The following is a 27,846-nucleotide window of genomic DNA, read 5'->3' as shown; positions in this document are numbered from 1 at the left end:
CTGCTTCTCTTCGGATCACGACCCCCGCCTCCTTCTTGCGGGCCCCAGCGCGGTGCCCGGAGCACGGAGCCGCGCGCATCGCCGGGCGGGCGGCACCAGGCCTCGCGCGTCCCCCGAGGGAGCCAGGCTCCCCGCACCTCCTCCGCGCGGCTCCGTGCTCTCCGCCGCGCCTCCAGTACCAGCCGAGGGCAGGCGGGACCGTTCCACTGGGTCCCCCGGTGGGCCTGGGCCCGTGAGACCCCCGGAGAGGGGCACCGAGGACCTGGCGACCCCGCGCAGCTGCAACCCTGGCAAAGGGCAGCAACCGCGACGGTGCGAGGCCGGGACTGGGCAAGCTCAGGAAGGTGGGCGGAGTGGGCCGGCGAGGGCGGGGCCGGCGGAGGAGGAGGCGGGCGGGGCGGGGGGCGCCGGCCCCTCCCCCGGGGTCGCCCCCAACCGCCGCCTCCGCGGGTTCCACCCGGACCGCAGCCCAGCGGCAGCCAAGTTCACGCTGGCGCCAGGACCCGGACCTGGACTCCCGCCCCGACCCTCAGCCCCCCGACCCGGACCCAGATCCAGACCCGGACCCGGACCCCGACCCGGACACTGACCCGGACCCTGACCCGGACCCGGACCCTGACCCCCACCCGGACCCCGACCCGGACCCAGACCCGAACCCTGACCCGGATCCGGACCCCGACCCCCACCCGGACCCCGACCCGGACCCGTGAGCCCTGCCTGGACCCGGACTCCCATCCCCGCAGGTGAGCGTGTCAGGGCGCCAGAGGCGCCGCTTCCTGCGTCCCGGCCTGGACCTGGCCGATGGCTGTCGCCTCCGCCGCGACTAGCTGGGTCCAGAGCCGAAGCCTCGGGACCGCCCCTGGGCCTGCTGTAGAGGCTAGTCGGGCCGGCTCGCTGTGGAGACCGGGTCGGGCCGGGCCTGCTGTGGGGACCGGGTTGGTCTGGCTCTGCTGTACGGACCAGGTCGGGCCAGCTCCGCGCACAGCACTCCGTGCGCTGCCTGCCCGTCCTTCCTTCGGGAAGAGCCCCGGCCCCCGCCCTCCACTCCCTCCCGTCTCCTCTCAGCACGGCCTCTGCTGGGCCCCCTGTACCCCGGCCCCCACCCTCCATCCAGGGGTGGCCTGAAATGCAGGTTTTCCGAGCCTCTGAAAGGGCCGTCCTGCAGGACCGGCACCCAGGTTCTAGGCCGAGTTCCTGTCTCTTGTTGCCCCCAGAAGCATCTAGAGGGAAGCGCAGGGTGTGGGGTACCTGCAGATCGGAGGTTGGGTGGTTCTGGAGGTTTGTGCGTGGGTGCTGGGGGCTGGCAGTGAGCAAGGCTACAGAAGGACTCTGGCAGCAAGTCGCCAAGCAGAGGGCCAGCCGGAGCCTCTCTCCTTCAGGCCCCGGGAGGCGGTGGAGGGCTGGCAGGCTCTGTGGGGTGGGGGCTGAGGCGAGCGCGGGGGTACAAGAGGTGGTCTGGGGTCCGCGGGCCAGTGTCCCTGCTTCCTGCCAGGTCTCCTTGAAAACAGAAGGGGTTTTCTAGGACACTGTCAGCAGGGAGCTGGGCCCTGACACGGCCCTGCACCCCCGTTTCTGTGGGACCTTGGTCACCCTGCCTCCATTAAAATGTGCCTGGAAACAAAGTGTACCCCGCACCCCTCCACCCAATCCCGGCGGGGGAGGGGCAGGTGGGGGGGGGAGGGACGTGCCAGGCCTGTCCCCCCAGAAGTAGGCAGAGGGAGGGTGCCCGCAAGAAGGCCCCACCCAGGCAGGCGGATGGTCTCACCCGGGGGGTGGCTGTGGGGGCCAGCTGCTTGTTGACAAGAGGAGGCTCCCCCAGTCGCCCCTGCTTACCGTGGCCCCATCCGGATCCTTCCTCCTGGACCTCCAAGTGTTTTCCCACACAGAGGATCCTGGTGACACAGGACGCAGAGGCCCCGGCTGCCCGCTGACCCGGGTGTGGTTAGGCAGAGCGGGGGCCTGGCGTTGGCGTTCTGATGCCCCCGTCCATGGCCCTGGGCTGGGCCTGGTGGCGGCGGGGCTGGGGGCAGCGGGTGTTGTGCGCTGGAGGACCCTTGTGCGGCTCTTCCAGGAGCTGCTGTCCTCCTTGCTCATCCTCCTGAATGCCGGTCCAGCACCATTCCCTTCAGGGGATGAGAGAGGTGAGCCTGACCTTCAGGAGACCCTCGGCCCCCAAGACCCGGAAGACGGGCCCCTGGGACCCCAGTGTGCTTCGCAGCAGAACAAGGCAGGTGGCGGCCTGCCGGCTGCTTCTGATGGCAGGGCCTGGTCGCCCGTCACCTGACCCCAGCCCCAGGGTAGCCAGGACCAGTCTGCCCCACAGGGACTGCTGATGACACCCTGCCCTCCTCCCAGCAGGACCTTTCTTCTCTAAGCAGTAACTGCCCAGGAGCTTAAGTCAGCCAGACCTTTCTGCGCCGTTCTGCTCTCAACAAGGGTGGGCTGAGCACCAGCTGTGCGGACAGGGGGCGGGCCTGTGTCCCCCAGGCCTCGGCCACCGACCCCCAGGGGCCGCTTGTGCGTCTTCGTGGGCGTGGCTGGGGCTGCCCCCCTGGCAGAGGGCTGACCCTGGGCTTGGGCCGGCAGACCTGCTCCTGAGCTCCTGGCCCGTCTGTTTCAGGCTTCAGTTTTTTCAGGAAAGTGGTTGGTTTGGAAAAGTACAAGAACTGGCCTCCCCAGAGTCACTGGCTTCCTCAAAGTGTGGTGTGTCCTTGGCACGCCGACCAGGCACTTTGTACTTGACAGGACCTCTGCCCGGTGTGCAACGTGGCTGGATTATGAGGGGGTGGTCGGGTCTCTGCTCTCACAGGCGGGACCTAGGGACGTTCCAGGGCTCGTGTCACTCAGGAGAGGGGCAAGGTCCCCTAATCCTCCCCTCCTCCCGTCCTTAGAGCCGGCACCAACCTGGGCCAGAGGGCGGGCGGCAGGCGGGACGTCTCTGACTCTGGGAGCCTCGCGTCTCCCTGCCCTCCTGGCTCAGGGCTCGGGTCCGCCCCAGTCCCTCCCCCTTGGGCTCCGCCCCCTCCCCGTCCCTCCCCCTGGGCTCCGCCTCCTCCACGTCCCTCCCTCTGGGCCCCGCCCCCGCCCTTTGGCTCCGCCCCCTCCACGTCCCTCCGCCTGGGCCCCGCCCCCTCCCTTGGGCTCCGCCCCTCCACCTCCCTCCCTCTGGGCTCCGCCCCTTCCCTTGGGCTCCGCCCCCTCCCCGTCCCTCCTCCCTGGGCTCCTCCCCCTCCCCTGGATCCCGCCCCTTCCCCGTCCGTCCCCCTGGGCTCCGCCCCCTCCCCCCGTCCCTCTCCCCTGGGCTGGGCCCCCATCCCTAGGTCTGCACCCTTAGGCTCGGCCCCTCCCCTGTCCTGCAACCCCCGCCAGGGCGCTGCTGCCCCGCGCTCCACGCCCTCCTGGTCTCCTGCTGGGAGGCCCTGGGGGGGGCTGGCGGAGGCGGGGTTGTTCCGTGAGGCTGTCAGTGAGCAAGCGGGAGGGCGAGCGTGACCGTCACAACACAGACGGGTGGCCGACGGGGAGGGGAGAGCCGGGCGCCCAGCGCCTGGTCCAGCACTGCAGGGACCGCAGCCCTGGGGTCGCCACACGGCCCGGAAACGGCCGGGTGGTCCCGCTCACTGCCCTGCCATGGAGCACCCCAGGCCCCCAACTGCCCTCCCAGGGGCCCTTAGAGGGACACGCGGTGGCCGCGGCCGGCGCCCCCTCTGGACTTGCCTCGTGGGCGCTGGCATCACCAAGGGGGCTGTTCTTCGGGTTATTTCACTCGATAATGTAAGGAGGGGGAAGGAGCAGAGGTATGCAGGGTGCCCGTGGGCACTGGGCCCCCAGGTCCAGCTGTCGGGACACGGAGAGCAGGACTGAGACAGTAACTGACCGCCATGCACACACGCGAGGGAGGCCGAGCGTCTGCAAGGACTCGCCCCCAAGGCGCCTGCGCGGTGCCGCGCCCCCACGCCTCGGGGACCCCGCCCCCGGCTGTTTCCTCCTCCTCCTCAGGCCTCCGCCCGAGATGTCCTGGAGGCACCGCCCTCCGGACCCAGCGGCCGGGGTAAGGGGCCAGGGCAGGTGAACGGCACAGTGGATGTTGACAGTCGGTCCTTTCTTTAAGGGGGTCTCGCGGGGTGCACGCCTTGCGCCAGGAATGGGGTGAGCGGACGACACTCTGATGAAGAAAGCCACGGGTAGCTGGTGACGTTGCAGCTTGTTTTCCGCCCCCCAGAGAGTAACTTGGCCCCTTGGGCCTCAAGCGTGTGCACCCCCAGGGCCCGTGCAGCAGTGGGGCATGCACCTGCGCAGGGAGCGTGGGGCGCTGGCCAGGAGACCGGCCCCGGACACGGGAGACAGAGTCTGGGACACGATCGAGCTGCAATGTCTGCGGGGCACAGGGTCGGGGCCAGGGTGACTGGCTGGTAGAGGCCATTGGACGGTGGGAAGGACCGTGGGAAGGGCTGGGGCCGGAGGTAGCATGTCCCAGGCTGAGGGGACGGTGCTGGAGAAGGCGCAGAGGTGGGGGCCCCGAGGTGAGGTTCCGGTAGAATTCTGGGTGAGGAGGAGCTGGGCTGGAGAGAGGGAGGGTGAGGTGAGAGAGACACAGTCAGGGTTAGAGGCCCGGGGAGGAGGGAGGGGTCTGCTCCCTGAACCAGGGGGCTCTGGGCCCAGGACGAAGGAGGGGAGCCCCCCACACCTGCTACCTTAACCAGAGGGGCTCTGGGCCCAGGAGGAAGCAGGGCAGCACCCCCCGCCCCGGCCCCTTCCCCTGGACCAGGGGGCCCTGGGCCCCAGAAGGAAGAAGGGAGGAGGGCAGGCACTCCCTCCTCGGAGGCCGTCTGGGGAGGGGCGTCCTCTCCCTCCAGGGGCCTGGTCTTTCCTGGCCTTCACCTCCTAGAGGGTAGCTGCCCGCGCCGTGGAGGGTCATCGGCTTTACCTAAGGCCAACTGATCGTGACATCTGAGAATCCCATCACAGCAACACCCCGCACCGGGTGGGTGGGCCAGCCAGGAGGACACACAGGGCCCAGCGGCCAGGGGGCCATGTGTGGTCCTGAGCTGGGCACAGCCCTGTCGGCCCCTGCAGGGTGCTGGGCCCCAGGGTCCCCGGGCAGCCAGCTAACATTCATGACTGGGCCCTGATGAGGTTCCCGCTGCCCCCAGCGCACGCCCACAGATAGGGAACAGCGATGGGGGAGCTGCGCTCACCACCACTGACCATGCTTTGCTTGGTTGGTTCGCAGTCTCAGGAGTTTGCTGGGTGAGAGTTGGACCTGCTCGTACACGGAGGGCTCGGAGAAGCCCGGACGGCAGGCACAGTTGATAAGCGAGGACCTCAGATACCGTGCTCGCCGTGGGCAGCACCAGGCGGAACTGGCCCACCGCCCAGGTCTCACGTTCACACAGAGGCAGTAAAGGGCTCCGTCGAGGTCACGTCCCGGCCGTCTCTGCCCTGCGGAGCTGCTGCAAGGCCACCTCCCTAACATGGTCCCTGGTGCGTGGACGGTGGGCAGAAGCCGCGTTCCGAGGACAGGGGCATGGACGATCTGGGTCCAGCCGGTGGTCAGCCGGCAGTCACGCCCTCCATCACGGGAGGCCCGCTGGAGGCCTTGCACTCCCTGACGTGTGCATGACCCGGATCATGGAATAAAGAGTGTTCTTCCAAGGGCCATGACTGACAGGCCAGCACAGCCCTGGGGGTCGCCAGGCAGGGCCAGGCTGGGACTCGAGGGAGGGGGCCCCTCCCAGTAACCTTTCAGGTCCTCGTGGTGGATGCAAAATAAATGGTAATGAGGACCCTTTGGAAGAGGGCACGGCAACCCCCTCCAGGATTCCTGCCTGGAGAATCCCATGGACAGAGGAGCCTGGCGGGCTACAGTCCACAGGGTCACACAGAGCTGGACACGACTGAAGATACAGCATGCGTGCACGCACAGAGACCTTTGCGGTGCCCCGTGTGGGAAGCCCCTGCTTCCCTGGGAGGTGCCCCGCTGTGGGGGTGAGATTCCTGCTCCGTGGAGCTTGGGCCCTGAACCCTGTCCTGCCTGGGGGCCTCTGTGTCCTGGGCTGACCCTCAGATTCGCTCCGGAACGAGAGTGTCAGGATAGAAGCCCCGGTGTCCACCGTGTAGACAGAGCGCTCATGGGCAGCACACACCCCAGCACATCGGGGCGCCCCCCTGCCCGGCGCCACCATCACTGAGGGCGGAAGGCAGGCAGGAAGGATGCGTTACAGGGTCTATTTGGGCTTTGGAAGCTCTGGCAGGAGTTCCTCCAGGAAGCCTGGGAACCTTGAAGGCAATGGCCACTCCCCCTCCCCCAGGGATGCTGCCCCCGCCCCTTCCCCGCCTCGGGCTCCACACAGCATCAGGCCTGCCCCGTGGGGTCTAGGCATGTACGCTGGGCCCACCAGCCAGTCGGGAGGAGTCACCTAGCTCGCCAGAGGCCCCTACCAGCAAGTGGGGGGCGACCTGGTGTGTGGAGTGTCCCACGCTGAACGAGGGGCCCTGGGGTCACTGCACACAACCCAGCAGACAGCAGCCTCGTTTAACGCCACCTACCCCCCAGAGGGGCCCGTCTGTGGGGTCCACCCGCACCAGAACTTGGCTTCCCCGGTGAAGAAGCAGAAAGCGCTGGAACTTCGGCCATCCGGGCAGCAGCAGCCGTTCCAAGAGGCTCCTCAGGAGGCCGGGTCCAGATGACCCCGTGGTCTCTGCTCCCAGCGCACGCGGTCAGCAGGGCCCCAGACACCTCGTGGCCTCTGCTGTGCCTGCTCCAGAGAGACCCGCGAGCCCGCTGGAGGGCCTGCGAAGCAGCTCTAAGTCCGCATGGTTCATGTCTCTCGTGTACTGCTGTGACCTCGAGCCAGTGGAAACCGTGGGTCGGTCCAGGAAGCCCGAGCCACCCCGTACAAGTCAGCAAACGGTAAACTCAGAAGGATGCTGGTCGGGGTCTACTGTGACATCTGCTCCGGGCGTGGTCGAGTGTAACGCTGAGTGCGTTGGTCCAGCACCTTTGACAGGGCTTCTCTTCAGTCGAGAGAAGGCGACACGGGGGATGACCAGCCGGCCATGACCTTGAGTCCTGGGGGGCACACACGCAAAGGTCCAGGGGCAGAGAACAGACCGGGCTGGCCCTCGGAGGGGCTCGAAGGCCAAGGACCCTGCTTCTCGGCGGGAGGTGGGAGCCATTCTTGGCTAGAGTGTGTGATCCGCCCCGTTCCAGCAAGAACTCAGGGCTGAGGTGTCGAGGGTCCTGGGTGGGGGGAGCTGAGAGAGGAGGATCTGGGAGCCCCCCAAATCCACATTGGAGGAGAGGAGTGTGGACCGGGAGGTGGAGGTGGCGGCGTGGCCTGAAGATGACGCAGTGAGCATTTGCTGCCCTCCAGGCTTTGGGTGGGAGAAAGACCCCAGGCGACCCCCGAGGCTGCTGTCCTGGGCGCAGGGCAGGAGGGGCGGGGCACCCAGGCAGAGAGGGCGGAGGGGGCGGAGGGGGAGGAGGGGCGGGCGTCCAGGCGGAGGTGCTCGTCTTGTTTCCCAGTGATCTGGATGGCTTTACGGGCTCTGCAGACTCCTCCCGAGCGGATTAAGGAAAGGGCCCGCCAGGCATGGGGGCGGCTCGTCTCTCCTCCCTGGAGGGCACTGCGTGTCCCGCAATTTTCCTTCTTCGCTGAGACCCTCACACCGGTTTCAGGGCAGAGTCCTGCTTTCAGATGAGCAGGCCCACAGTGGCCGGCTCTGCCCTTGGCTCTGCGCAGTCCGTGTGGGACTCCTGAAGGCCTCAGGGGACCCGAGAGCAGGGACCGCGCCTTCCCGGCACTGTTGAGAAGTGCCCTCCAGCGCGCAGACCATTCAGAAGCAGCAAAAATCTGCTTTCCGTTCATCCAGCACAAAGTAAACCGCACGCCCCTCCCCCCTCTGCCCCACACCCACCGGGTCACTTAGCCCAGGACCTGCGGGGCCTCAGGGACCCAGGGATCCCTCCCCACTCTCTCACTGCCAGCGGCCAGTCTGGGTTTGAACCAGGGCCCAGGCACCAGCTCCACGCCCAGCGCAGCCTCTGAAACCAGACAAGGCCCCAGCGTGAGGCCCTGGCACCTGGCAGCCTTTTGACAAAACCCAGGGCACTCTACCAAGGGCAGGGGGCCCCATTGGGGGCAGGGGCTTACTCTGGAGAGCTGGGCGGCGCCTCCAGCCAGAGAGAGGCGTCCAGCCGGCAGACAGTCGGGACGATCTCCTGGAGAAGGGCATGGCAACCCACTCCAGTATTCTTGCCTGGAGAATCCCATGGACAGAGGAGTCCGGTGAGCTACAGTCTGTGGGGTCCCAAAGAGTCGGACACGACTGAGCAAGTTAACACTACTGCTAAGCCTCGCTAAACGCAGGAGAAGGCAGGTGCTCGCGCAGCGGAGCGTGTGCCAGACGCCCGCAGATCGTGGGCAGGGCTGACCCGCCCCCAAAGCCCCTGCCCCTCCCCCCCGCCCCCCGCCGGCTCCACAAAGTTTGGGCAAGGTTGAGCAAATTGCCATCCATGCACAGCTGGCTTCTTTCTCTGGGCGGGGAGGGTGGGGTCATCGTGGCTCTAAATCACAATCCTGGCCAGGTCAGCAGAGAGGAGGCTCCCGGAGGGAATTCTAAGAATCTGCTCTCCGGGCTGAAGGGCAGCTGGAGCCACGGGTGGGCGCGGCCACTGCCGGTGATAACCGCTGACTCGGGTCCTCTTGGGCACCTTCCTCCTCCCGGCCTGCATTGCCCCGAGGAGGGCTGGGGGTTGACGTGGGGCAATCCCAGGGGTCCTCCGCCGTCCTCACCGGACTGGTGAGGGTGACTTGGGGGTGGGGGGGTGGCTGGAGCAGTTACAGGCCTGAGCACACCCCAGTTGGCCCCCCGCACCCCAAGTGACAGCCTCACACTTGGGACAAGCCCCGGACCCTGCCGTCTGCCCGACCTCATCCCCACTGTGGGGACAAGGGTGTCCCTGCCCCCCACCTGTCGTGAAGTGAGGGGCCGGTCAGTGTGGCTCAGCCCGCTCTCCCCAGGGCCCCCAGCCCTGCCATCCTTCAGGGGTGGTCCTAGCAGACCCCAGATCCTGCCTTCTGCTGACCCCCTGTGCTGTGACCCCCCCTCCCCAAGTCCCAGCTCACGGGTCCCACATCTGTGCTCTGCTGCACCATTTAAACCCGTGCCGCAGAGGGCGACAGGCCCTTTCCAGAGGGGAGACCCCACAAGATGGGGGGACAAAGACAGTGTTCCTGCCCCTCGTGACGTGACCCCAGGAGAGCCGACACGGGGTGGGGAGGACCTGAGAGCCTCGGAGACCCCCTGCTGTCCTGGCCCACAGCGCCCCCAGCTCCACCTTTCTCAGCCTCAGGGGTCAGGCTGATGTGGGGGGAAGTAATTGAGAGCCTCGGGGAACCCCCCCCTGCTGTCCTGGCCCCCAAGGCCTCTTTCTCAGCCTCAGGGGGTCGGGCTTTGGGTTGCCACCCTGTTTCCCACATCAGCCCCCCTGGTCCATGCCTGCCGCACTCACGCCAAGCCGGGAGTGAGACGGGAAGTGCAGGTGGGTGTGCAAGGGCTGCTCAAGGGACAGTGGCCGGGACGTGGGGCGGGCCAGGACCGTCCAGGCCCCAGGACCGCCTTCCGGAAGCAGCACAGCCAGGCTGAGTGGGGAAGGGGTGGGGGAGAAGGAGGGCTGGGCGGGGGGCCCTGGGGAGGGGGCAGCAAGGGGCAGTGATCACGCCCAGAGGCTCCGTCCCGGATGTGGACCCAGGCCCTGTTTGGGGGTGACCTCGCCCTGACCTCAGGGGCCCCGCCCGTCAGGGGTCAGTCCCTCAGCCAGGAGGGAGAGGCTGTGACCCGGGCGCTGCCTCTCAGGTCACCTCTGCCCCCCGCCGACCCCGTGTCCCCATTTTCTCTGCCCTCCTTTCCGGGCCCCCGTTCCTGAGAGCTGTGTGGACTGGAAAAGGCAAGTGCCCCCCTAATGGGCCCTCGACCCAGGAGCTCTGTCACCCAGCCCGGCCGGGGAGGGCCCAGGAGTGGGTCCAACCAGGACCAGGTCCCTTCACTCGCAGCTGCTCCTGGACTGGCTGGCGGGGCTGGGCAGGAGCTGTGGGGGCCGGACAGGTTACTGGGGTGGCAGGGCGTCGGGTGTGAGGGGCAGCGATCCCTGGCGCCTCGTCACCTGGCCAGGGCTGCCGGGAGTCCTCAGTTTCTGGCGGGGGCGCCTCGGGGAGGCCCCAGCACTCTGCATGGCTCCCACCCAGCAGCAGTGAGACCCCTGTGCTTGCCCCCAGGCTGAGTCTGCCTCTCGGAATTCGGAGCCGCCCTGGACATGCCATGAGAGCAAGCACCCGTCCCTGAGTTCAGCGGAGTCTTCATTGTGGTCTCAGAGGCGCTGGAGCAGGGACCTCTCTGCATCAGGCTCCCCATGGATGAAGCCAGCAAGCCGCGCTGCCTCTGGCCAACTGCCCCTCCAGAAAGAGTGGGAATAAAAGAAGCACCTTAAGAAGTAAAAGCAGTGCTGTAAGAAGCGCCGTGAGAAGGGCTGCAGGGGCTGGACCGGGGTCCTCACTGGACACGGGGTGGGCCAGGCGAGTGACACAGGGCATGCACACGCTCACTCTGTCACACTTGCACACGCAGGGCACACACGCACACTGTCAGGCAGAGTCACGTCAGGGCATGCCCACGCTCACTGTCAGGCATACATCAGGGCACGCACACACACACACTCTGTCACACTCACGCACACAGGGCATGCACACACTCACTGTCACACTTGCACACGCAGGGCACACACGCACACTGTCAGGCAGAGTCACGTCAGGGCATGCCACGCTCACTGTCAGGCATACATCAGGGCACACACACACACACTCTGTCACACTCACGCACACAGGGCATGCACACACTGTCACACTTGCACACGCAGGGCACACACGCACACTGTCAGGCAGAGTCACGTCAGGGCATGCACACGCTCACTGTCAGGCATACATCAGGGCACGCACACACACACACTCTGTCACACTCACGCACACAGGGCATGCACACACTCACTGTCACACTTGCACACGCAGGGCACACACGCACACTGTCAGGCAGAGTCACGTCAGGGCATGCCCACGCTCACTGTCAGGCATACATCAGGGCACGCACACACACACTCTGTCACACTCACGCACACAGGGCATGCACACACTCACTGTCACACTTGCACACGCAGGGCACACACGCACACTGTCAGGCAGAGTCACGTCAGGGCATGCCCACGCTCACTGTCAGGCATACATCAGGGCACGCACACACACACTCTGTCACACTCACGCACACAGGGCATGCACACACTCACTGTCACACTTGCACACGCAGGGCACACACGCACACTGTCAGGCAGAGTCACGTCAGGGCATGCACACGCTCACTGTCAAACTTGCGCACACAGGGCATGCACACGCACACTTCAGGCACACTTACATCAGGGCACGCACATGCTCACTCTGTCACACTTGCACGCGCAGGGCACACACAGGCACACACGCCTGCTAGAAGCGGCTTTCCTGGCAGACAATTGCATTGTATTCTGTGCCTTCTATGGAATGACTTTTTGTGGTTTTCTACTATTGTATAGAGTATTTTAATGGCATTGTTGAGCTACAATTTACATGTTAAAAATACATTCAAATGAACAATAGAGTGAGTTGGTAAATGCACAACCGTGCCCCCACCGCCTGACCGCGGCACGTCGCCCACCTGCAGCCGCCTCCAGCCGGGCTGTGCGGACCTGCTTTCTGCCTCGGGTGTGGCCTCTAGCACGTGTCATGGACTCGTGTAAATCGTGTTCTCCGCTTGGCGTGATTTTTTGACATTTGTCCACAAACCAGTAGTTTGCTCCTACTTACTGCTGAATGGTTTTCCTGCGTCGTTGTGTGAAACCTGTACTTTTTGGGCCTGTGTTTTGGAAGCTTTATTTCTGAAACACTCTTGGCAGGACCCAAGGTAGAGGACAAAGACCAGGATCCAGAACCCGGGGCAGAGCCCCTGGGCTGTGCTCATTAGCTGCCCGGTGGAGGCTGACGTCCGTTCCTGGCGCCTTCCCTGGGAGAAGCCCCACTTCTGCACCCCTGCCTGCACCCCAGGGGTTCCTGTGTGTGTGCGTGCCTGGCTGCCGCTGCTCGGACACTCATGGAAAGGGGCCGCACCCGCATCCGTCCTTCCTCATGGCAGGATGGTCTGTGGCTCACAGGGCATCGCGGGCAGTGAGTCGGGCAGCCAGGCGCAGGTGCGGGGTCAGGGGTTAGTATCCGCTTTCCGGCTCTTCAGCCGTTGGAAAAATCCTCAAGTCGCAGGTTAAAGGGACACGCACATCTCGGAGGAGAGCAGGGCTGCCCTAACCCTGGAGACAAAGGGCGGCAGGCTGTTCAGAGTCCCTGTGACCCCCACAGCGGGCGGGCACAGGGCGGGCAGCGAGGGGCAGACAGAGCCCAGAAGGGCTTTGCATGTCCCCGCCCATGGCCCACGCCTTCCAACCCTGGTGGGGCCCGACGTAAGGACAGCGGGAACCGAGTTTCCCGGGGCCAGCCAGCTGCCCTCCAGGGGCCTCGTGTCTGTGGCCTGGAAGCCTCCCCCAGTCCCTCTCAGATGCGGCAGCTCAGGGCCCCCCAGCTCACCTGGGGACAGACGCCCAGGGTGCGGGCCGAAGGCGGGGACGGAAATAACCTGCGGCTGTCCCGTTCCCCGTGCTCTCTCAGCAGCTGGGAGGTCAGGAGCTCCACTCTCCAGGGGCCCCTGGCCAGCAGGGGGCAGGGACCCCGGCCTGATGGGCCAGGGCAGCCTTCAGGGAGACCTTGTCTGGGGACTGGCCTCGCTACCTCTGGGCTCACCTCCCTCCAGGTGTGAGAGGAGGTAGGAAGCCATGGGGACCTGGGGCGCCTGTCCCTCGGGACGCCCCTCCAGCCCCTCTGGCTTCCCCGTGGGGCCCTGGGTCTGCGGTCCACGCGGGGCCTTGGGGCCACGCTCAGTCCCCGATCTGGAGGAGGAGGTGGTCCGCTGGGGAGAGGGGTCAGCGGGAGCAGGGTGGAGCCAGCCTGCGTGTTTATTTGCATTCCAGGCATCGCAGCTACTTAGGAGCCCGGACCTTGTCCTGGCCCCAGTGCCAGCATTTTTCCCAGCCAGGAGCTCACAGGGCACCCATCCCCGGAAGCCGGCAGCTGGGTGAGTCTGGGTGCGGCACCCTGCCTGCGGCCGGACGGCAGAAGACGGCCCCATGAGTGGGGACATGTGGCCCCGTCCCCCTGGGGACACAGCCCCATCCCTCTGGTGACACGCGGCCCCGTCCCCTTGGGGACATGCCAGCTGCCAGCCCTTCCCCACCCTGACGAGTCCTCCCCGCAGTAGCAGACGGAAGGCCCTGGTCCCGAGAACCGTGTGCGGCTGGCGGGATGACTGAGGAGCTCCGGGACGTGCTGGTGCTGCTGCCTACACGGGAACGGCTGCGGCTGTCCGTGGGGGTGAGCATGGAGGGGAGCAGGGCCTGGGGGCGGGGGGCCGTGGGGTGAGCGTGGAGGGGAGCAGGGCCTGGGGACGGGGGTGGGGGGGGGGCGTGGGGTGAGCGTGGAGGGGAGCAGGGCCTGGGGGCGGGGGGCCGTGGGGTGAGCGGTGAGTCAGGCCTCTCCCGCCTTGTCTGTGGGTGACCGTGAGGTCCTTCCCCGGGGAACAGACCGCGGTGGTCCTCACAAGAAGGGGAGACGTTGCGTTTACGCAGCAGGTGTCCTCCCGGGACCGCAGACCTCCCTGATGCTCAGAGCAGATGCCGTCACGCAGCCCCAGGTCCTGCCTCCCCTTGACCCTTCGCTGTCCACTTCCGGCGTCCGTCCTGAGTGGCCAGGCTCCCCCGCCCAGGTCTCGGTCGGAGTCTTCAGGGAGGGTCTCTCACGCAAAGCCGCCTCCCAGCCCCGCCTGCCGCACAGTCCCCGCCCCCCACAGAGCCGCGCCGCCGCGCCTTGCGGGCCTCCGGCGGACACAGGCTCCGGCTGGACCCTGGAGGCCCCGCCCTCCCTGCGAAGGGCCGCCCCTTGGTGCTGGGCCGGGGCGCGGGGCGGGGCTTCACTGGACGGTGTCCTGGGCTCACACGCTCAGGCCGTCCTCTCAGGAGCGGTGTGGACCGTCCCTTATGAATGCCTGGCCCCGCTCAGCAGGCACGGGGCGGGGGCACCGGGCGGAGGCTCTGAGGCAGCGAGCGACCCGCGGGCTCCCGCAGACGCCCCGCGGTCTCAGGCCGAGAAGCCGCTGCTCGTCCCCCTGCGCCCGACTCTGGGTCACCAGTCGTCTATGAGGAAGCACAGCCCTGGGGACCAAGCTCCCCTCCCCACCGCCTGCCCCAGGCCCCGGCCACCCCAGGGACCCTCCGCAGGCGTCCTCGGGGCCCCTGCGGGCGGCCAGCACCGGGGGCACGCAGGCGGGACCCTGCTCGCTCCGCCCTCCCTGGAAGGGGCTAAGGGACCAGAACCCGCCCCCAGCGCCCCGACAGGACGGCCCGGGAGCGGCTGGGGTGCGGGGCGCGTGGGGCCTGGCCTGAGGACAAACAGCGTAGGGACACTGGGCGGGTCGCGGGGCAGACTCAGAGCCCGCCCGCGGGGCCTCCGGCGTCCAGCCTGGCCCTCGGCACTCGGGGGCGGCTAGGGGGTCAGTGACGGGCGGGCGGTTCCAGCCGGGACCTCATGGTGGCTGCGGTCGGGGACGGGGTCTCCCACTGGCCCAGGTGCTGAGCGGAAGTGACGCGCCTTCAGGTTCTTCTGAGCCCGGGGCTCTGGCCCTCAGGGCGGCCGATCTCCGAGGGGTCTGAGCTGCAGGCTCCTCTGGCCCATCCCCTCTTCGCCGTGCGGCCCAGGGTGGCCCCTTTCCACACTGACTGGAGCCCTGATGTGGCGGGCTCTGCCCCCTCCCTTCACCCTCTCGACGTGCAGCCTGGGGGCCCTCACCCCCATTGGCCTGACTCCCCAGAGGGGGAGACTCGAGGTCCAGGGCTGGGGGGAGCTGGGAGCCCAGCTGGGGCTGCAGCCTGAGCCCTGTCCCGGAGCCTGTGTGCGATCTCGCTGCTGCAGGCGTGGCTGCCCCTGCCCGCAGGGGTGGGAGTGGAGGCGTGGGGGAACGAGGGTGCTCCAGAGGCCCCGCGGGGCTGGGGTGCTGGGGAGGGGGAGGCAGCCCTCACCTGGCCCATGACCGGAGCGATTCTGCTGACCGTCCCCAACTGTGAGGAGGAAGCTCCTGTTTCTGCATCTCCTTCCTGGGAATGCGGGGTGGAGGGGGCCTGGGGGGATGGGGGCCCAGGAAGCTGCCGTCCACAGGGATGCGTCTCGCGTGCTCAGCTGTCACGGGTGCTCAGGCCCCGTCCAGGGAGGACGGACTCTGTCTCTCTTTCCTTACCGCTCCCCTCACGGGCCTGTCTTAGTCAAGTTTAGAGGTGTAGAGAAGCACCTATAAAGCTGGCTGGTCCCTGAGGGGGTGTCCTCATTGGAGGTGTTTTGGTGTTGGTGGTGTTCTGTCGCTCAGTCGTGTCCGACTCTTTGCGACCCCATGAACCGCAGCACGCCAGGCCTCCCTGTCCATCACCAACTCCTGGAGTCCATCCAAACTCACATCCATTGAGTCGGTGATGCCATCCAACCATCTCATCCTCTGTCGTCCCCTTCTCCTCCTGCCCCCAATCTTTCCCAGCATCAGGGTCTTTTCAAATGAGTCAGCTCTTCGCATCAGGTGGCCAAAGTATTGGAGTTTCAGCTTCAGCATCAGTCCTTCCAATGAACACCCAGGACTGACTGCCTTTAGGATTGACTGGTTGGATCTCCTTGCAGTCCAAGGGGCTCTCAAGAGTCTTCTCCAACACCACAGTTCAAAAGCATCAATTCTTCGGCACTCAGTTTTCTTTAGAGTCCAACGCTCACATCCATACATGACCACTGGAAAAACCATAGCTTTGACTAGATGGACCTTAGTCGTTAAAACGATGTCTTTTCTTTTTAATACACTGTCTAGGTTTGTCATAGCTTTTCTTCCAAGGAGCAAGCGTCTTTGAATTTCATGGCTGCAGTCACCATCTGCAGTGATTTTGGAGCCCAAGAAAATAAAGTCTGACACTGTTTCCACTGTTTCCCCATCTGTCTGCCATGAGGTGATGGCAGTGAAGGATAGCTGTGGTTTGTGAAAAAGCAGAACTTACCGTGGGAGGGGCCTAGCGAAGAGCCGGCTCCCTGAGGCCTGCCCTTGGGGCGGGCTGGGAAGGACCGCAGTGCCTCAAGGCTTCTCTGCTCAGGGACGCTCTTCTGGTTTGGAGCCGAGGCCCCAAGCCCTTGTCCCCATCCAGCGAGCTGGTCGTGGGTCTTCAGGGGGTTCACTGTGTCCTGAGAGCTGCTGCCGGCCGTGGGGAGGGGGCAGCAGGAGGACTTAGGGGAGGAGGGAGGGAGGTGCTGGGTGTGGGCCCTGCCCACGTGAGGGCCTGAATTCCCGAGTCAGGGCCACGTGTCTCCCTGCACTTTCCAAATCTTGCTCCCTGGCTCTTCAGGGACCCTCCAGGGCAGGTTCCCTGGAGGACGCGCGGCCAGAAGGAAGGTGAGCCCATGGATGCAGACACGTAACTCAGTTGTGACGGGTCCCACAGGGCGGCCTCCTGCAGGCTCCCCGCCTGGCCTTGCAACTTGGGGCCAGCTTAGTTCCAGGCGTGTGCATGCCGGGCTGAGCGCACGGGCGGACCCCGTGTTTACCTGCACAGCGGCTTCACACCGAGCGTCAGGAGACGATGGCTGGGAAGACCCAGAGGGTGAGTCACCGTCATGGCAGGCTGAGGGGCCGACCCTCAACAAGTCAGAGGGACAGTGGCAAGGCCGGCCCCCCAGGAACGGACCAGTGAGAAGCGGGACGCCCCTCTGACTGAAGACGATTAGATGCCCTGGTGACAGACCGCCCCGAAGTCCCAGGAGCCATGGCCTCCCCAGGAAGCCTGCAGCAGCGTCCTCGGACGCCCCGGGCCAGGCCCCATGCTCAGCACCCAGGGCCACTGCGCTCCAGCCCCGCGGCCGCCCGGGGTTAACGGGCCCACCACCTGCAGCCTCCTCAGCCAGCCTCCCACGCAGGGACTCGGCCAGCACGGGAGCTTCCATCTGTCGGCCCAACCACCAGCCCGGGATACGCAGAGGACGGAGGCCCAGAGGCACCCAGGAAACGTGTTGGCCACGGGGAACAGCGCCCGGGTGCCCCAAAATCAAGGCCTTGAGCTCTGTCCAATCAACAAAGCAGGAAAACGCCAACATTCGTGAGACCACTGGAAATTTAATCCTGGGGGATGTTTGGTATAATGGACTTTTTAGGCAGACTGAAGCATTTTTGGACAATGGAAAGCAGACTGGCTAACAGTTGAGAGAGCGCACGCCCTCCTCTGGGCACATGCGGGTGAAAGGGCCGCTCGGGCTCTGACCGTGCAGGGTGGACACACACCCAGGACAGGCCGCCCGGAGCTGGGAGGGGCCGGAAGGCGGCAGGGCTGGGGGCTCGGCCTTGGCCCTGGAACCCAGCGGGACGGGCCTGCAGCAGGAGCGGGGTGTGGGGAGTCACAGACCCGCCCCTACACGACCGGCTCCTTTCAGGGGTGCCCAGATCCCAGCCCCACTTCCAGGAGTGGCCTGGCGACGTTGGCTTAGGGTGGGGAGGCGTGGGGGGCGCCCGGCCTCTGTCCCTGGAGGGGCAGGCTCTCTCTGGAATCGGCACCCCTCCCTCTTTCACAGGAGCCCCACTGCAGGGAGGGACACCTCGTCGTCAGCCCGGGAGCCTCCGGGGACCCTGTGCGCTGACCCCGCTGGGTGGGGAGCCCACTGAGCCGGGCCCCTGCCCGCCAGCTCTGCTCGGTGGAACCCCTCCTCCTCACCCCCCTCGCGGGCACTGCCCCGCGCTGTGCCCTGAGCGCCTCCTGCCCCCTCACAGGTGCAGGCCACGGGGCGCGAGCTCTTCCAGCAGGTGTGCGACCGGACTGGCATCAGAGAAGCCCACTTCTTTGGCCTCAGCGTGGTCAGAAGTAAGCAAGGATCGTCTGGCGACCCCGGGACCCCGGGACCCCGGCCCCTTCCCAGGTCAGGGGTGGGGGGTGCTCGGGGAGACGATCCCAGGCCTCTGCCTGGTGCCCCCCCGTGCCGTGTTCCAGGGGCATGGGGCGATTCCTCCTCACCACATCAGAGCACACACGTGCTCTCACGGGCACAGACTCATGCACACTCGCACACTCACACACACACTCAGACACACACATACTCAAGTATCCACACACATATGATCACACTCATGCACGCCGTCTCACATGTTTACATGCTTACATTCACACCCATGCACCACTCACACACTCACACTCACATTATACTTATATGCACATACTCACATGCACACACTCACATGTGTTTACACACTCTCACACTGATGCACACATGCACACACAGGCACAGGCACATACACAATTGCACACTCATGCAGACTCAGACACACACATCCTCGAGTATCCACACACATATGATCACACTCATGCACACTGTCTCACATGTTTAAATGCATTCACAGCCATGCACCACTCACATACTCACACTCACATGTGTTTACATGCTCTCACACTGGTGCACACATGCACACACAGGCACAGGCACATACACACTCGCACACTCACATGCACACTCAGACACACATCCTCGAGTATCCACGTGCACACACATATCACACTCACACACGCCGTCTCACATGTTTACATACTTACACATTCACACCCATGCACCACGCACACACTCACACACATTATACTTACACGCACATACTCTCATGCACACAGTCACTCACACGTGTTTACACGCTCACACTGGTGCACACACACACACACACAGTGGCACTCATGTGCACGCACACACACACTCTCACAGCCCCAGCACGCTGTGCTCAGGCCCTGCCTCTCTTTGTAGACAATGAGCACGTCTTCATGGATCTGGAGCAGAAGCTCAGCAAATACTTCTCCAAGGACTGGAAGCGAGAGACACGCGGAGTAAGTCAGCGCGCCAGGCCGGAGGCCGGGCTGCTGGCCCTCAAGCGGCCCCATCCCCCGGGTTGTGGCATGGGGCTGGGCCTGAGGGTGCAGGCGAGTGCCCCGAGTGTTCTGGACGCTTGCTTTCCCCTCTAACAAAGTGACAGAAAGCCACGAGCCGCCCGCAGGACGCACATGGGCTCAGACTGGTCTGCGGGGATGGGGGTGGTGGCTCCGTCCGGCGCCCCAGCCAGCGGTCAGCCCCCACCCCAAGGCCTCACTGCGGCCTGCGCCCCACGCTTCCAGCCCCAGGGCGGCGGCAGGCCAGGCGCCCCCTTTGTGGCCTTCCTCGGGGTGCAGTACTACGTGGAAAACGGAATGCTCATCAGGTAGGAGCTCGCTGCTCTCACGCCTCCCAGAAGGTGACGGGCTGTCAGGATGCCGCTGAGGCTGGAGGGGAGGGTGGGGGGCAGCCGACCTCCCAGTCAGAGGCCTGTGAGGACCGGGTACAAACAAGTGCATTTCAAGGGCAGGCATTTTTATGCCCTGGGCTGGCGCTTTTCCCTGGCGGGGGGGGGGGGGCAGGGCCTGAGGGTTCCTGTGCAAGTGGGGGGCCGCCCTCCTGCTGGTGCCCTGCCAGAGGGAAAGGCGCCGGGCAGGCACCCTGCAGGCTCCTCCTGAGCCCCTGGGCTGCGTTCCCGAGAGAACCTCCCAGAGCCTGGGTGGGGTAACAGAGGCCCTGGAACCCAGGCCTGGGGGTGAGCAGGGCCTGGGTCCAGGAACCACCCCCCAGCAGGTGAGCTGGGCCCCCATGAGCCTGCCCAGTTGTGTGAGGTTCTGGAAAAGTCTCAGGGGGCGAACAGGCATGTTGGGCGGAGGGAGGGTGGCCCTTTGCCATGGGGCCAGTCGCTCCAGTGGTGTTAGATGTGGACTTGGCCCTGGGTGCCCTGCCCCCCGCGGGGCGGGCAGTGAGCAGAGGAAAGGGACCCACCCCGGGGTGTGGGCGGCTGCAAACCGGGTTGGCCGGCGGGCCCTGGGCCCTGCTCACCTGGCATCTCAGGAGCCGCACGTCCACCTGTGCCTGCCCCGCCGCAGGCCCCGAGAGCCTGGGGGTGACCAGTCGGGGTCCAGGAGGCCGGGGGACGCGGGGACGGCCCCTGAGCCCGGCCGCCCGCCGCCCGCAGGGACCGCGCGGCCCGGCACCTGTACTATCGCCACCTGAAGGAGCGCGTGCTGCGCTCGCACTGCGTCCACCGCGAGGAGGCCTACTTCCTGCTGGCCGCCTACGGGCTGCAGGCCGACCTGGGCAACCACCGCCGGGCGGCGCACGCCGGCTGCTACTTCCAGCCGCAGGCCTACTTCCCGCAGTGGGTGAGGGTTTCTCTCCCTCCCGGGGGCGGGGTCGAGGGGGGGAGTGGGGGTGAAGGGCAGGGGAGTGGGTGGGGGGCGGAGCCGGGGGAAGTCCACGGTGGGGGAAGTCCACGGTGGGGGAAGTCCACTGGGGGCCGGGGAGGGTGGGGCATCCACGGCGGGGCGGAGTCCATGGGGGGCGGGGTCCACAGGGGGGCGGGGGCGGGCTCAGGCTGGACCGGGCGGCGGCTCCCCCTGCAGATCATCGCCAAGAGGGGCAGTGCCTACATCCTCAGACACGCGCCCGCCCTGCACCGCGAGCAGCGCGGCCTGAGCCCCCGGGAGGCCGAGCTGCGCTTCATCCGGGAGGCCTGCCGGTTGGAGGACGTGCCAGTGCACTTCTTCAGGCTCTACAAGGTCCCTCCGGGATGGGGAGGCGAGGGGCACGCCTCCAGGGCCAGGATCGGCTGAGCCACCTGGGCCCACCAGGATGGGGAGGGGGAGTGTCCCCACGGCCATCCCAGGACCGCGACCCTGGCCCAGACCAGAGGGGAATTGGGAGGAGGCCTGGGGAACCCCCTTCAGCCCGCAGATTCCCCGATCCACCAGTGAGGGTCAGTGAGGAGGTCCACGGGCCTAGACCTCACGGACATCCGTGTCCCTTTAGGATAAGAAGGAGGACCAACCTACCATCATCCTGGGCCTGACGCTCAGAGGGGTGCAGGTCTTCCAGGTGACTGCAGGGGCCGCCCCTTCTGCCCCCGCCCTACCCCCAGCGCTGGCCTTGACCCTCCCCTGGCTGACTGTGGACGCGGCTGACCCTGCTGTCTTGCAGGAAGTGAACCGCACCCCACAACTTCTCTACGACTTCCCCTGGCCCCAGGTTGAGAAGCTGGCCTTTCTGGTGCGTGTCCGAGGGGGTCAAGGTTAGGGGGTGGGCCTCTGCCCCCAGGGGAGCCTGGTAGACGCTCCTCCTGCAGGGCATTGACTGGGAACGTCATCGACCACGAGCGCAGGCCCAGCCTGAGGTCTGTGTCTGGGGGGTCAGGCCGCGGAGCTCCCCCTCCTCCCCGCCCCGGAAGCGCCCTCGCCCTCCTGAGGGGCCTGCTGCCTGGTTCTCCTCACCAGGAGAGCTTCTGACTCCTGGATGGGGACAATAAAGGGGTCGGGGCGGGGGGGCATGGAAACCCTGCATCTCGGACTCTACTTCCAGGCCTGACGGCTGGCCTGGCACGCTGCGGGGGGCGGAGCGTGGGTGCTGGGCGCGGGCTGGCCATCGGCTCCTTCTCTGGCCTCAGGCGCCCCACACGCCGTGGGCCCAGGGGTCCAGAAGCCCCCAGCCCAGCACAGAGGGCCCCACGTTACAGCCACTCTCAGGCCCCCACCCCCCGCCAGGCGAAATCAGACGGTGAGACAGAGACCGGGAGGGAGCCTCCCAGCCCCAGGCCTGGCGATGCCGCCGTCTGGTTTCCTCGTGAAGTCACAGCCGGGGCTCCTCTCCGCTCAGGGCGAGAAGTTCGAGCTCTGGCCCCACGGGCAGCCCGCAGCCCGAAGGCTCGTGTTCCGCACGGGCTGCGCCTGGCGCTCCCGCCACCTGCTGCGCCTGCTCCGCACCAGCCACCAGCTGCACCTGGGCCTGCAGCAGGCGCGCCAGCAGCTGCGGCAGCTCGAGGAGGCGGAAGGTGGGCGCCATCCCCGCCCGGCCGGCAGGACCTGCGCGCGAGCGTACGGGCATGCATTGTGTGCGTGCGCCTGTGTGCGTGCGCCCAGGCTGAGACGCGGTAGCCCCTGGGGCAGAGAGGCCGAGGCCGGATGACAGCTTCCGCCTGGGGCCCGGGCAGTGACAGTGGACACGGGGGCCCTGGTCTCGGGTGGCACTTCCTTCCCCCCACCGCGCCTCCGGGGAGGCCTCGGCTCGCAGGGCCTGGCTGCAGGCCGGACCCCAGGGCCTCCCCCAGCGTGCGGCCCCTCCACCCCCCGCGCTGTTCTCACGGCCGCCGCCCCTCCCCGCACAGAGAAGCAGTGCTACCGGGAATCCTATGTCAGCGACGCGCGGGACGCCGACCAGGACACGGAGCCGGCAGGCAGTGGGGACCAGGCTGGGGCAGACGGGCGCCCCCCGAGTCTCCGCTCGCGCCTCTCGGCTGACAGCCGCTGCAGCTCCCTCTCACTGGGCTTCGAGGTCAACCCCCAGCGCACGGGGCCCGCGGAGCCGGAGGAGATGTCCGTGGATGAGCCCGAGGGGGTCGCGGCGCTCCCTGCAGAGGAGCCCCCCAGCAGCCCGAGCAGCAGCCAGAACAGCCCTGGAACGGTCGACGGAGGCAGAGGTGGGCGTGTGGGGGACACCTGGGATCAGGGGACGGGGAGCCTGCCGCCTGGCTAGACTCCGGCTGAGCCGCCGCTGGGGGCACCGCTGGGGGCCAGGGCCTGCGTGACCCTGGCTCCTGGACACTTGGTCACATGAGAGTCCCTGCACCAGGGGGCGGACGGGGAGGGGCAGGGAGGACCGGGCTCCCTGCGGACACGGCGGGTGGCGGCCCCTCAGCCCCCTGCAGCGGGTCCCTCGTAGGGAGCCCGGCCCTGCCAGCGTCCCTCGTTAAAGACCCCACTGCAGGAAGGCGTTCCGCCAGCTTTCTCTCTTGATGCCCCCAGGGTTAGCAGAAGTCACAGGACAGGCGGCCACTGATTGTACTCGGCCGCTTGTGGGAGTTCCAGGACCAAGCGCCCACCCAGCTTAGCATGGGCTCCTGGTCCTCGGAGATGCTTCCGCAGTAGGTCTGGGAGTGGGCGGCCCTGAAGGGGTCACCCCAGGAAGGTTACACAGACTCTGCTAATCCTTGGGCATCTGTAGCACCTTGGAGAATGGATGTAAGCCTCAGGGCCTGGCCACCCAGGTTCACCTAGAGTGACCGAAGGTTAGATAGGGGCACCCAGCATCACCCAAGGCCTCCCAGAGTCACTCAGGTCATGTAGGGTCACTGAGCATCATTCAGGAGCACCCAGTGCTACCCAGGGTCACCCAGGGTCACACAGCGGGTTTGGATCAAGCCGTCCTGCCCACTCTACCTTCTGAGTGTCTGGTCCTCCGGTAAAGGACAGACTGGCCTCCATCCCGGAGGCGTTGTCCGAGCGTGTGGTCTTCGATCCAGCGTGAGCAGTAATGTCAGTAATAGTAACATGGCATCTTCCTGGACGTCAGAACTTGGACAACCTCAGCGGCCAGTGTGGAAGGATGGGCAGTGGGAACTGGCAGGCGGGCGCAGGGGCCGGGGGGCTCCTGGAGGACCATCTGAGGGGAGGAGCCCAGGTCGCCCACAGAAACCATCGTTTCTTGAAGGGGCTCTCACCCCTCGCATGGGGGGGTCACAGGTGGCCTGCAGGCGGGGGTCCGAGGTCACAGCCCGCCGCTCTGCGACCCCAGGCCCCAGGAGGAGTAGGGGGCGTGGAGCCACAGATGTGCCCAATCTCATCTCCAAGGTGGGTCCCAGGGGTGGGCCCCCCCTCTGCCAGGAGCAGAGGGCTGTCCCCAGGCCCTGCTCACACCCCTTCCTCCCGGCAGCCTCCCCACAGCAGCCGCTGGCTGTGGTGCAGGTCACGCTGGTCAGCCTGAGGGCGCCGAGCGCTGAGGCCACCCTACACCAGGTAGGTCCCCCCGTGGGCCGGGCAGCCAGCTCTCTCCCTCGTCTCCCGTCAGGCCAGGGGCCCCCCAGAGGGCCCATAGGAGACTTGGTGGGCAGGGGGGGTGGGTGAGGTTTTGGGGGACAAGGCAGGTGGGGGACTGAGAGCTTGGCCTGGAGTAGGGGGTCTTCCTGGCTGCGTGCGTGAGTTAAGGGGGGCGGGAAGGGAAACGGAGCCGGACTGAGACAGGGGGCAGCTCCTCGTCATCTCTGCCTGCAGATCCTGGAGCCCGAGGCGGCAGCTGGACATGTGGACCAGCATAGCCGAAGCCTGGACCACACGCGCCCCGAGCCCGCCCCACGCCCGGCACCCCGCGCCCGTGCCCTCGGCCGAGCTTTGGACCCCGGGCTGAGGGCGTCCGTGAACTCCCTGTCCCCCAGCCGGCTCCGGAAGGACCAGCTCCCGGAGGAGTTTGTGGTGTAGACGCCCCCAGGGGCTGCTTCACCACCGCAGGGCTCGGTCCACGCCACCCGCTCCACCTGCTTGGGTCTCTGTCCCTGCAGTGTGGCTCCATCCATTCGGGGCTCTGCCCACCCACCCCCAGTCCCTCTGTCCATCTGAGCCGCCCCCCCTGAGGCCCCTACCTCCCCGGCCATGCTGAACGTGGCCTCTGGCGCTGCCCCCTTCACCTGCGGATGTGTGGGCCAGCTCTGACGGCCAAGCCTGGAGGTGCCCAGCAGGCCTCACCTGCCCTGCTGTGGGGACCACGGCCACTCTGAGCGCCTTCCATCCATGCCTCCAGGAGGCAGAAGCCAAAGTTTGGGGATCCGGTCCGCACTCAGTGGGCTGTGGGCTGACTCCAACCTGCAGGGAAGTGGTCTTAGCAAGCTTCCCGGGAGCCTGGAGCTCAGGGTCACTGTCGTGGTCGCTGCACTGGCCACAGGCTCTCCAGACCACCCTGTCCGCAGCGCCTGCCACTCACAGTCCTGGGCCTGCTGGACAGGCCCCTGGGGGAAGCATGAGCCCAGCTGCATCGCCCCAGACCCCCGGCGGACCCTACCCTGTCCGCCGTGTGTACACAGGAGGCACCAGGCCTGGAACTGCGGGGCTGCATGGACACTCGTCCTGGGGAGCTCGTGAATCTGGTGACAGGAAGCGGGAGGGGCAGGCTCAGCCACGGTCCCCTCTGAGGGCACGGAAGGAATGTTCCAGAAGGAAACCCTGAGTGTCCTCCTTTCGAATCACAAGTCAGGCTCCGAAGGAGGCCCCTCCCCATCTCCAGCCCCAGTGTCCATCTGGCCTCAGGCCGTCTGGATTTCAGGCAGCCCTGGCCTCTGGTCAGGTCAGCACCGGTCACCACCACCCCCAGGCCATTTGTGGCCACCGCCCCCTCCCTGCATCAGAAGGCCAGACGGGAGGTGGGGGGAGATAGGGCGAGACCTCCCCCCAGGCTTCACCACCTCTCCACTGGCAGCTGAACGGCTGAGTGGAGTTTCACAGGGATTTCTGGAAAGCACTCTAAGAGACTTTGACCCTGGCTGGAGGCTGCCCTGCGGGTGACTGAGAGGCGGCCGAGGCCCAGCGTCCCGCTCGGGGTTGGGCCCGCTGGGTGAGGGGCACCAGGGAGGTGGGCCACAGGTGTTCTGTCTCCTGCTAGAGTCAGGGAGGCTGCCCCTGGGTAGAGGCATGGCCCCCACCATCCCACCCGGAGGGTCCTGCGTGTGCGGGCCTTTCTCAAAGCCGTCCACCTGGAGGCAGGTGCAGAGGGGCTGGGCTGGGCCTGACTGGGGCAGGGACCGGTCTCGGACTGGCGTTCTGTTCTCCCTGATGTTCTGGTGCACGTCTCACCTGCCTCCTGACTCAAGATGGGCCCCTGCCTCCCTTCCAGAGGCTCTGGGGGGCTGCTCTGGACAGGTGGGACTCCACAGGCAATGCCAGCCTGAGGCAGGTGACAGGCCCCTGGGTGCGGGCTGTGTGGCTTAACCCACTGCAGGTCCTCCGGCCTCTCCCCCGCCCTCTTTGCCTGGTTGCACTGACCTGTGTGGTTCTGAGCACTGTGCCCGAGATGGTACCGTCCCCCCGGTTCTGCCCATGTGTGAGGACCACACAGGGACAGACGGAGCCTGAGCCCAGGGGGCAGAGAGTGCATCCCAGTCTTAACTGGGCCTCTGGGTCCTTTCTGTGAAAGGAGTCTTGTTTGTGCACACACCAGGCACAAATAAAGAGCTGGATGCCGGGCCGTGTCTGCACCTGGACAGCCTGTGCTGGGTGGGCAGGGAGGCGCGGCCACTGGTGCCCAGTTGCCCTGGTGAAGGTTTCTGGGCTTCACCCCATGGGGAACCAACTCTGCATGGCCTGAGGAGCTTGTCAGGAAGGCCAGCCCCGCCATTGGAGCTCACGTTGATCTGTTTCCTTTTTTGAAGTGTGACAAGAAAGCCGCCCTTACCTGTGGTCTGGGGTTGCTGAAGGGGCCAGCAGGCAGGATGGCATGGGCCAGTCAGGGCGGCCTCTCCCCTAGGCGGGGGTCACCCATGAGGTCAGGTGCGGCCCCAGGGAGGTGGCACACGGGGGCAGCCCTCCCAGCACGCAGCGCGGTCAGCACCAGGGTCCGCCCGTCAGTCCTGGGAGCAGGGGGTGCCCACACGCCCGGCTGGGCTCCCGCAAGCAGGGCTCCTGAGGACACCCAGCCTGTGGCCACATGAGCAGGAGGCGAGGATAGTGAGGCGAGGGCCTGGAGGACGGGGCGGAGCACCTGCAGCCCCGCTTCTCTGCGAATTCCCGAGGTCACATCTGACCCGATCCGGAGTCCACGATGATCTTTTTTCCTTTAAAGGAGCTTGTGGGAGCGAGCCCAGCCCGATGAACTGCTTTGCTGTCGCGCAGAGCTGAGCGTCAGGTTGGGGCCAGGACCCACACACACCCCTAGGCGTGCCCGTGTGTGCACACGAACGCAGGCATACGTGATGAGTGGACACGGCGCAGAGGAGGGACGCCCCCTTAGAGCTCCCGCCCCAGCGCGTGGAGTGGGGCTGCCAGCACGGGGCACAGTGGCCCTGGGGGCGGGGCTGCCTGTGGAGGGGGCGTGTCTCGGCAAAGAGGCGGGGTTGGGGCGGGGCCTGTTGGGAGGCGCAATGTAGGCCTTGGGGGCGGGGCTGCCTGCAGAGGGGGTGTCTGGGCGGAGGGGCGGGGCTCGGGGCGGGGCCTGTTGGGGGAGGTGTGCTGTGGCTCTAGGGGACGGGGCTGCCCAGCTCTCGGAGGGGCGTGTCTGGGTGGAGTGGGCGTGTCTGGCGGAGGGGGCGTGCCAGGGGCGTGGCCTGTTGGGGGAAGTGTGCCGTGGCCATGGAGGGGGGCGTGCCTTGACGGAGGGGGCGTGTCTGGGCGGAGGGGCCGAGTCTGAGCATTGGAGGCGTGCCCAGGGCGGGGCTGCCTGCGGCATGGGTGTGTCTGGGAGGAGGGGCGGGGCCCGGGGCGGGGCCTGTTGGGGAACAGCGCGTCCAGCCTGCCCTTCTGTTACCCTGATCCAACCCAGCCTGGCGGAGGATGGCCAGCGCCAGGGCCGAGGGAGTCCGGCCCAGCACCCTGTGTCTTCGCAGACGGAGGCGCCGCTGCTGACCCAGAAACCACTAGAGCTCCGTTCCTATTTCTGCGCTCCCTCTGGGCCTTGTGGAGACGCAGAAAACTGTGCCCAGTGACCACTCAGCAGCAGGCCATCCGTGGTGGTTGGGCAAGTACGGGACGGTCAGAGGCCGGGACGGGCCTCGCTTTGGTCGCTAGCCTGTCCCCCAGCGGTCTCCCTCCGTCTCTGCCCACCAGGGGGCAGCAGAAGGCCAGGGCTAGAGCAGGAGAGGAGG

The 27,846-nt window shown here is 66.6% G+C and overlaps 2 protein-coding genes across 14 annotated transcripts; one reads left to right on the top strand and one right to left on the bottom strand.

Annotated features, from left to right (window-relative positions):
• Positions 1–26,232, top strand: FRMD1 (FERM domain containing 1). Of its 13 annotated transcripts, XM_043457197.1 has the most exons (15): positions 1–743; positions 13,094–13,197; positions 13,378–13,493; positions 17,956–18,046; positions 18,969–19,048; positions 19,334–19,416; positions 20,212–20,398; positions 20,639–20,794; positions 21,045–21,110; positions 21,213–21,281; positions 21,885–22,059; positions 22,393–22,704; positions 23,715–23,854; positions 23,937–24,019; positions 24,275–24,415. In XM_043457197.1, exons 3-14 carry the CDS (start codon positions 13,425–13,427, stop codon positions 23,985–23,987), a joined length of 1,479 nt encoding a protein of 492 aa, XP_043313132.1. In that variant the 5' UTR covers positions 1–743; positions 13,094–13,197; positions 13,378–13,424; the 3' UTR covers positions 23,988–24,019; positions 24,275–24,415. The 13 variants fall into 13 exon arrangements, with proteins under 13 accessions (XP_043313132.1, XP_043313126.1, XP_043313129.1 ...); XM_043457191.1 differs by having other exon boundaries at positions 13,381–13,493; positions 23,715–24,019; positions 24,275–26,232; XM_043457194.1 differs by lacking the exon at positions 23,715–23,854 and having other exon boundaries at positions 24,275–26,232.
• Positions 3,461–5,324, bottom strand: LOC122433999 (opioid growth factor receptor-like). The gene is made up of 4 exons (XM_043457109.1): positions 5,196–5,324; positions 4,289–4,554; positions 3,875–4,162; positions 3,461–3,622 (listed from the first exon to the last, which is right to left on the bottom strand). The coding sequence occupies exons 1-4, from the start codon at positions 5,206–5,208 to the stop codon at positions 3,461–3,463; spliced, it is 729 nt and encodes a 242-aa protein (XP_043313044.1). The 5' UTR covers positions 5,209–5,324.
• Positions 26,233–27,846: the final 1,614 nt, after the last annotated feature.

Source organism: Cervus canadensis, chromosome 33, assembly GCF_019320065.1.
Source record: "Cervus canadensis isolate Bull #8, Minnesota chromosome 33, ASM1932006v1, whole genome shotgun sequence".
NCBI classification, from domain to species: domain Eukaryota; kingdom Metazoa; phylum Chordata; class Mammalia; order Artiodactyla; family Cervidae; genus Cervus; species Cervus canadensis.
Note: the sequence above shows the minus strand (reverse complement) of the source record. Positions and strands in the feature narration are given on the sequence as shown.

Bases quoted from the DNA above. Each gene is read 5' to 3' on its own strand.
- FRMD1 (XM_043457191.1), top strand. From the start codon at position 13,425: ATGACTGAGGAGCTCCGGGACGTGCTGGTGCTGCTGCCTACACGGGAA. The intron at 20,399-20,638 runs GTGAGGGTTTCT...CTCCCCCTGCAG, and splicing joins AGGCCTACTTCCCGCAGTGG to ATCATCGCCAAGAGGGGCAG. The intron at 22,060-22,392 runs GTGGGCGCCATC...CTCCCCGCACAG, and splicing joins GCAGCTCGAGGAGGCGGAAG to AGAAGCAGTGCTACCGGGAA.
- LOC122433999 (XM_043457109.1), bottom strand. The intron at 4,163-4,288 runs GTGCATGCCCCA...TTTCTTCATCAG, and splicing joins GCCCCACGCTCCCTGCGCAG to AGTGTCGTCCGCTCACCCCA. The intron at 3,623-3,874 runs GTCAGTTACTGT...GCTCCATGGCAG, and splicing joins CCTCGCGTGTGTGCATGGCG to GGCAGTGAGCGGGACCACCC.